The sequence below is a fragment of the Sinocyclocheilus rhinocerous genome, unplaced genomic scaffold (assembly GCF_001515625.1).
Source record: "Sinocyclocheilus rhinocerous isolate Xijiao unplaced genomic scaffold, SAMN03320098_v1.1 scaffold2341, whole genome shotgun sequence".
Lineage (NCBI taxonomy): Eukaryota > Metazoa > Chordata > Actinopteri > Cypriniformes > Cyprinidae > Sinocyclocheilus > Sinocyclocheilus rhinocerous.
The window spans coordinates 124,016-132,221 of NW_015647626.1; the positions used below are offsets into that span (position 1 = coordinate 124,016).

General features: G+C 35.8%; 1 protein-coding gene across 1 annotated transcript; it reads left to right on the forward strand.

Annotated features, from left to right (window-relative positions):
- The first annotated feature begins 298 nt into the window (after window positions 1–298).
- LOC107709352 (B-cell lymphoma 6 protein homolog) lies at window positions 299–7,926 on the forward strand. Its single transcript, XM_016513806.1, has 10 exons — window positions 299–365; window positions 2,008–2,101; window positions 2,923–2,996; window positions 3,086–3,307; window positions 4,171–4,860; window positions 4,946–5,037; window positions 6,720–6,872; window positions 6,964–7,094; window positions 7,174–7,311; window positions 7,417–7,926. The coding sequence occupies exons 2-10, from the start codon at window positions 2,015–2,017 to the stop codon at window positions 7,531–7,533; spliced, it is 1,704 nt and encodes a 567-aa protein (XP_016369292.1). The 5' UTR covers window positions 299–365; window positions 2,008–2,014; the 3' UTR covers window positions 7,534–7,926.
- Window positions 7,927–8,206: the final 280 nt, after the last annotated feature.

Consider the following 8,206-nt stretch of genomic DNA (forward strand, 5'->3'; position numbering starts at 1 on the left):
GAATCTGTACAGTAGTGAAAGGGTGGGAGGACGATTGACGTAGATTATGACCGCGTCTCTGGAGCAAACCACCACCTACAGAGGTGCGGAGTGTAATTACTCCAACGATGTTAATAAATAAGGCGCTAAAAGCAATAACATTAAGCATACACGTTAATTTTAAAGTCTTTAGAATGACTTGTATGATATTTCCGTTAAGAGCTAATTTAGCACTGCAGAAGCGCGAGGACAGTGTCCGGGTGCCCCCTCTGGTGTGTCAGTGGTACAGTCCACTGGTAAAATTCCGAGAATTGAGAACTGCGTCTTCTCAGAAGAGTTCTTCCAAGAACTGTCTTCGGTGGACACTTCCAAGAAAAATACACCAGGTGATTTTCTTCTATCTAGCAAAAAGTCTAGATTAAACACGAGACGCTCTAGTTGTTGCTATAGTTGATTTTTATTTTGTTTTAAAACCGGACTAACGTTACTTTCTTGTATTGAGAGCTGTGGTGTTCATTACGCAGCTCGACTTTTGTTGGCCTAATTGCGTGAATTACTAATCCTATTCGTCTCGTATGTCAGTTTCACTCTGTATGGAGTTGCATTAGATTAGGAAGCTCTGGATTGTATAATAAAGACAGGTTTATGCAACTTTATATGGGTGGGAAACTAAGTTTATTACTTATAATAGACAACCTGGGTGATCATAAAGCTGTAGACGCGTATAGGTCGTATACATTAAAAAAAAATAATAATAATAATAATGTCAAAATTGCTATATTTGAATAGTTTTTATATGACTTTGTCATTCACCCATGCAAATGTGATTGCTATTGAACTCTCAAACGGATCTATTTCACTGAAAATGTAATAAATGATCAAGGTTAATAAATCCAGCATACGAATATGTGTTATGTTCTTTTCCGATTGCGATTATTTATGCGTACTGCAGTCTCTGTTTCACTGAAACAATACCGTATCAAATCGAAACGCTCGTTTTACACCAAACACCTGTAATAGAGTCTACTCACGTGGCTTTTATTCATAAACTTCTCGTCATAATACTTCAATATACCACGAGGTTTGATATATCAACATGAACCTTCGCTGCGCAACAAGTGTCACTCATAGGAAAGACTCCATGCTTGCATTGCACGCAGGTGTCTTAAATCAAATAGCCTACTGCTCCCTCCCTCCCTATATAGTGATGTTTATCTTTTTTTTAAGGGAAAGGTGATGCAGAATTTAATATCAAAAGCTTAAAGGCGTCGTCTGAATAATTTGATGACTCGGGGTTGTGAATGAAACCTTGTGAGCTGCCTACTTAGACGGCATTTTTGTGGTATCGCTTCTCTGATATACAGTAAAAGCGTAAATTATTATTATTATTTTTTTAATTGATTGCACCTGTGATGCCCAAAAATGTTGTCTAGGTAGGCAGCTCTCTAGGTTAGTCTGCATACTTTGGTCTCTCAAGTCAAATGCAAGTAGTAAATATGAACATTATATGAATATAGCATTTACGGGGGATTTTAAAGATTGGAAAGTAAGTATAAATTGTACAGTATGTGTGTATATGTGTAAAACATCAATTTGATACCTTATTTTTACTTAACCATCTAAAATTAAATACAATGAACAAACTCAAAGCAAATGATGACTACAGAGACGTAATCATTAAAGGATTATATATTTCACAAAGAAGATTAAATACAAAATATTGTTAGGCCTCATTTAAAAGTCGGTCATATCTTGTGGACATCTAGTGTTCAGTTGACTAAACTGGCACACCTTCAGTTTTGACATGAAGATTTTTGGTTGGTAATAATATAGTCTATTGTGTAACATTAGATATAACTACACAGATTTAATATATATATATATACATATACAGTGTGTATATATATATATATATATATATATATGGTGTGATATAGTTTTTTTTTCTTTAGCTTTAGTAACCAAATGGGTATTTATTTATTTATTTATGCATTTTGTTTTCCTTGATTTTGAATGATTTCTGTGCAGGTGAACAATGTCAAGTGCAGCAGACGGCTGCATTAAGTTCACTCGCCATGCTGGTGATGTGCTGTTCAACTTCAACCGCCTCCGCAGCAGAAACATCCTGACATACCGTTACATCCCTATATTGACTAGTTGAAAAACTTTTAAAAAACGCCAAAATCAGAGTAATGTTTGCAAAAAACGTGTTGAAATAAAACATAAAACATGGGAAGGTATCAAAGAGAAGACCCTTACAGAGAAGAAGTCTCTTAAAATATCAAATAATTTGACTTTTTGGAAAAAAAAAAATAATAATTTTATTTACGTTGTACGATGTGCTCAAAGGCCCCAAAACATAATAATTCATGATATTCTTAAATATGTATATATTTAATATTAAAATAGAATGGTATATGTAACAAAGTTCGTAGATCGGGAAGAAGGAGGCGGGAACCGGCGAACATTTAAACATAAAATTTTAATAAACAAATAAACGAACACAAAACGAAAGTAAAAGCGGCAGCCCCTCTATATATTATATTATAGTTTTTTATAAATTTTTTAATGCTTTTTGAGAAGTTTAATTTGTACACATTCAAGCTGTAAGAAAAATATGTTATGTGATTTTTTTTTACGAGATTACACCAAATTACATTTTTAAAGTCAATCATTAAATTGAACAATTGTTGAACATGGTATAAACGTTTTTCAAAACATACAGAAACCAATAAAAATACAACGATTACAGAACTTGCCACATGTTTTAATCTAGATTTTCCTTTCTTTATCTTGGACACTGTTATTTATTTCTTCTCAAAGGGGCTTGTGTGTAAAGCAGAGCAGAGCAGAGATGCTGGTTAATCACGGCTGTTTATCTTCAGAAGCTCCCTTCTTCCTCAGGATGCGCTGTTCAACTTCAACCGCCTCCGCAGCAGAAACATCCTGACCGATGTCACCATTGTGGTCGGTGGGCAGCAGTTCCGGGCCCATAAGACAGTTCTGATGGCATGCAGGTAGCACTGTGATTTTTGCATTTTGCACAATTTCAAATACATGACATGCACAGTAAGTGACATTTGTATTCCATCTTGTCTTTTCTCAGCGGCCTCTTCTACTCCATGTTTGCAGATGCTTATAAAAGTACCTTGAGCATCATAAGTTTAGATCCAAAGGTGGACCCCGATGGCTTTGCCATATTGTTGGAGTTCATGTATACGTCTTGCCTCACACTTAAAGATAACTTCATTATAGCCACCCTCAACACAGCCACATATTTACAGATGGAGCATGTGATGGACACATGCCAGAGGTTCATAGACTCCAGGTGAGTGCTTAGAAAGGCACAAAAACATTCAAATGCAGACATGTGATTTGTAACAGGCTCATTCTTATTAATAATGTAATATTTGATTTATTAATTAATTCAGAAATACATAAAAAATTGAATTTCTCTTTATATATATATATATATATATATGGGGGCAGCATATAGAAAAAAATTGGGGTTATGCAACTTTCCTAATATCATAACGAAGAAAATATTGCCAATATTGAATTAGGGATGGAACGATTACCGGTTTCACGATAAATCACGATAAAATGCCCTGACGGTTAGTATTACCGTTTAAAATTTAATTATCATCAAAACCGTGTTTGATTATCGCGCTTTTGAAAACTCGCGGTAAATCCTATCCAGCCAGCATCAGTCTGACGCAGAAGCAGCATGCAATGTGGTTGTTTTCTTAAATATGTATATATTTAATATTAAAATAGAATGGTATATGTAACAAAGTTCGTAGATCGGGAAGAAGGAGGCGGGAACCGGCGAACATTTAAACATAAAATTTTAATAAACAAATAAACGAACACAAAACGAAAGTAAAAGCGGCAGCCCCTCTATATATTATATTATAGTTTTTTATAAATTTTTTAATGCTTTTTGAGAAGTTTAATTTGTACACATTCAAGCTGTAAGAAAAATATGTTATGTGATTTTTTTTTACGAGATTACACCAAATTACATTTTTAAAGTCAATCATTAAATTGAACAATTGTTGAACATGGTATAAACGTTTTTCAAAACATACAGAAACCAATAAAAATACAACGATTACAGAACTTGCCACATGTTTTAATCTAGATTTTCCTTTCTTTATCTTGGACACTGTTATTTATTTCTTCTCAAAGGGGCTTGTGTGTAAAGCAGAGCAGAGCAGAGATGCTGGTTAATCACGGCTGTTTATCTTCAGAAGCTCCCTTCTTCCTCAGCGATGCCCTGAACACCCAATCCAGCATGAACTTCAGCACTTACGCTCCTCCCAACCTTCACTATGCAGTAAGCACTTCCACAGAAAGCCCTTCTCGCTTCTACAGACATCTGCCTCTCCCCATGGACACCTCCAAGACCACAAACCCCCTTTGGCAGATCCCGAAGACCGGCGTAATAGCCCGTCAGCAGCACTCCCCGCCAGACAGCGGAGTCTCGGCTCGGACCGAGACTAACGGAGGAGCCGCGGAGGCCAGAGAGGAGAGGAACCGTCCATCTGTGCTCTTTCATTCAGCTCGAGCTGAGGGAGACAGGAAGACTCTGAACACTGAGAACACTGAACCGTGTCACAGCAGCGGCCCCAAGAGCCCTCTCAGATCAGACTGCCAACCCAACTCACCCGCAGAGTCCAGCAGCTGCAGTCGAGGAGCGGCGTCTCCTCCCAGCTCCATCAGTCACCCGAAGATCCGCAACTGGAAGAAGTACAAGTTCATCGTGCTGAACTCCACAGACGGAGCGACTGACAATAGCTCACTCACTCCATCCCACATGGTTACAGAATCCACCGACAAGAACAATGAAGCCCGAGGGCAGCTCATTATGGATAGCAGGTCAGCGTAGCCAAACTTTAAGGATGGCAGTGCAAGTATTAGCATTCGATGCAGTGTTTCTAAACATGGTGTCATGTGTTTTTAGCTCTGCAGATGAATGCATCAAAACAGAAGTGCGTGACTTTTCACTTCCCAACACTTTGACAGAGGAGAGCAGCACGGGACCCACAAGTTCAGGTGAATACACTTTCCTCAAAATGGTGAAATGGATTTTGGGCCTAAACAGCATTCATACATGGGCGAAATCTGATTAATTTTTTAGAGAGTTTAATATTTTTGGGAGCACGTGTCAGTCAGAATGGTCAGACTAACTTTTGTTTTTTATTTGTCATAATTTGAGATACAGCAAGATTTTTTGAAGCAGGGCCCCATCTTTTTCTGTGACCCATTTTTGGGAAATAATAGTAATTATTTAAAAAAAATAATAATAATAACCATAATGATATTAGTATTTAGGTATTATATATAATGTAATGCAATACTTAAATTGCATTAAATATTATTAATAACCTTTTAAAATGTTCACTCATAATAATATATAACTTAAAATAATAATAAACATAATAAAAAATAATAAAGGTCCGTTCACTTAAACATTTAAATATTTTATTCAATATTTTATTATTTAGCATTGTAATTAGTCAATAATAATAATAATAACATGTATCTGTCAATAACAATATTTAGTTATTACATAATAATAAAAATAATAGTTATTATTATTATTATTATCAACTATTTACAAAAATCTAGGCCACAGTCGGTTTCTGAGTTTTATTAAAATAAAACTTAAGTATGTTCACTTAACTATTTTAAAGTATTAAATTAAATCAGAAATTACTTATTATTATTATAAATATTTAGGTATTACATTTTATGTATGTGTGCTATATATAAGTGATGTATATGTAATAACCTATTTAAATATTAAAATACTAGTAATATACATACTAAAACTTTTAATAGTTATAGTCATATAACATATACATTACATTGTATATATGTGTGTGTTATATATTTAAGTTATGTATATGTAATACATGTTTTATGTTAAAATATTAATAATATTTAGGTATTACAATATATATTTTAAGAGAACACACCTGAGTTTTATTTTTATTCATTAATTTCCTGTTGGTTTTTTTCTCTTTGGGGCCCCCTGTTGGTCAGTATGTGCGGTGATCAATATTGGACACAATTTGTGACCCTGGAGCACAAAACCAGTCATAAGGGTCAATTTTTTGAAATTGAGATTTATACATAATCTGAAAGCAGAATAAATAAGCTTTCCATTGATGTATGGTTTGATAGGACAATATTTGGTCGAGATACAACTATTTGAAAATCTGGAATCTGAGGGTGCAAAAAAATTAAAATATTGAGAAAATCGCCTTTTAAGTTGTCCAAATGAAGTTCTTAGCAATGCATATTACTAATCAAAAATTAAGTTTTGATATATTTACGGTAGGAAATTTACAAAATATATTAATGGAACATGATCTTTACTTAATATCCTAATGATTTTTGGCATAAAAGAAAAATCGATAATTTTGACCCATACAATGTATTTTTGGCTATTGCTACAAATATACCCCAGCGACTTAAGACTGGTTTTGTGCTCCAGGGTCACATATATGCATGAATGTGAAAAATACAGCCAAGTTTTCCCACACTGTCTGCTACTCCTAACTGTAGTGGATAAATGTCTTTTGGCATCTTATTGTTATTATATCATTATTAGCATAACCAACGTGGATACATCGGATATTGAAGACAGTCTGAACAGATCTGACTTCATCACTTACAGTGCTGACAGTCAGTCCTACAGAAGCCTAATAGCTCTTGTGTTGTGTTTGCAGAGCGGGACAGACTCTACTGTAATGAGTGTGAGTCCAAGAGCGAATCAGAGAAGCCGCGCTGGCCACAGGACGGAAAACCGTTCAAATGTGACCGCTGTCAGGCCATGTTCTGCTATAATGGAAACCTAGCGAGCCCCAAGACCGTCCACACAGGTAAATTTGCAGTTCTTTGGGACTCTGCGATGGCGCTCACTCAAACACGTGTGTTGCAGTTTTACATTTTCCTAATGGTTTTTCATTGCAGGAGAGAAGCCGTATCGCTGCAACGTGTGTGGTGCTCAGTTCAACAGACCTGCCAATCTGAAGACACACTCACGGATCCACTCAGGAGAAAAACCATACAAATGTGAAACCTGCGGCTCGCGCTTCGTCCAGGTAAAAACCAACCCCCAGAGCGTGTTTCTGTACAGCGACAATGCAAAACAAATGCATCTTCTACTGTCGTGGTTTTCAGGTGGCTCATCTGAGGGCTCACGTACTGATTCACACCGGAGAGAAACCGTACCCGTGTGACATCTGCGGCACGCGCTTCCGCCACCTTCAGACGCTGAAGAGTCACTTACGAATCCACACGGGAGAGAAACCGTATCATGTGAGCACCTTCACATCATCGACGTCACATTTCTTCACATATCAGAATTGAATATTCGATCTGAGAAAGCATTCGATGTGAACTCTTCTTGGTTTCTCATTTCAGTGTGAGAATTGTGACCTGCACTTCCGTCACAAGAGTCAGCTGCGTCTGCATCTGCGACAAAAGCACGGAGCCGTCACCAACACCAAGGTCCAGTATCGCAGAAGCAGAACCTCTTGAAAAAACACGAAGCTGTTTCGAGACATTTTCAATTCCTTTAGTGGTACAGCCACCAGAACATACAGATGGATCTCTGTGTTTACTCTTATGGTGACGTTGCATATTATCTCTTAAATATGGACTAGTTCACCAGCACATTCTGGTTCAGCCTGCATGATTTCACCCAAATATCATGATGTACGTCAAGTTCTCATCGATAGTCCTAGTGGAAGATTGAGCATAATTTTATCTGTAGTATTTATTTTTATTAAGAATGCTATTTCACTCCCTCTCCAATCAAACTGTGCACTGTATATATATATATATATATATATATATATATAATATACAAACAAGGAATATCGGTACAAAATAATTGTGCGATCGCAGTGTGTGTTTTATCAGTGTGGTACATTTAAATTTTAGTTTATTTAAGCTTTATTTCAATTAAAAAATGGCAATGGTAATAGTTAATACTACCCCGGGGTGAAAAATATTTATAAAGAATATATTAATCTTAATTTCAACATTTACTAATACATTATTAAAATCAAAAGTGGTCCCTGTTAATATTATTCAACAAACCTGACCTAACATAAACCAACAATTTATATATATATATTAGTGCTGTCAAACGATTAATCGCATTCAAAATAAACATTTTTGTTAACATCATATATAAGTGTGTACTGTG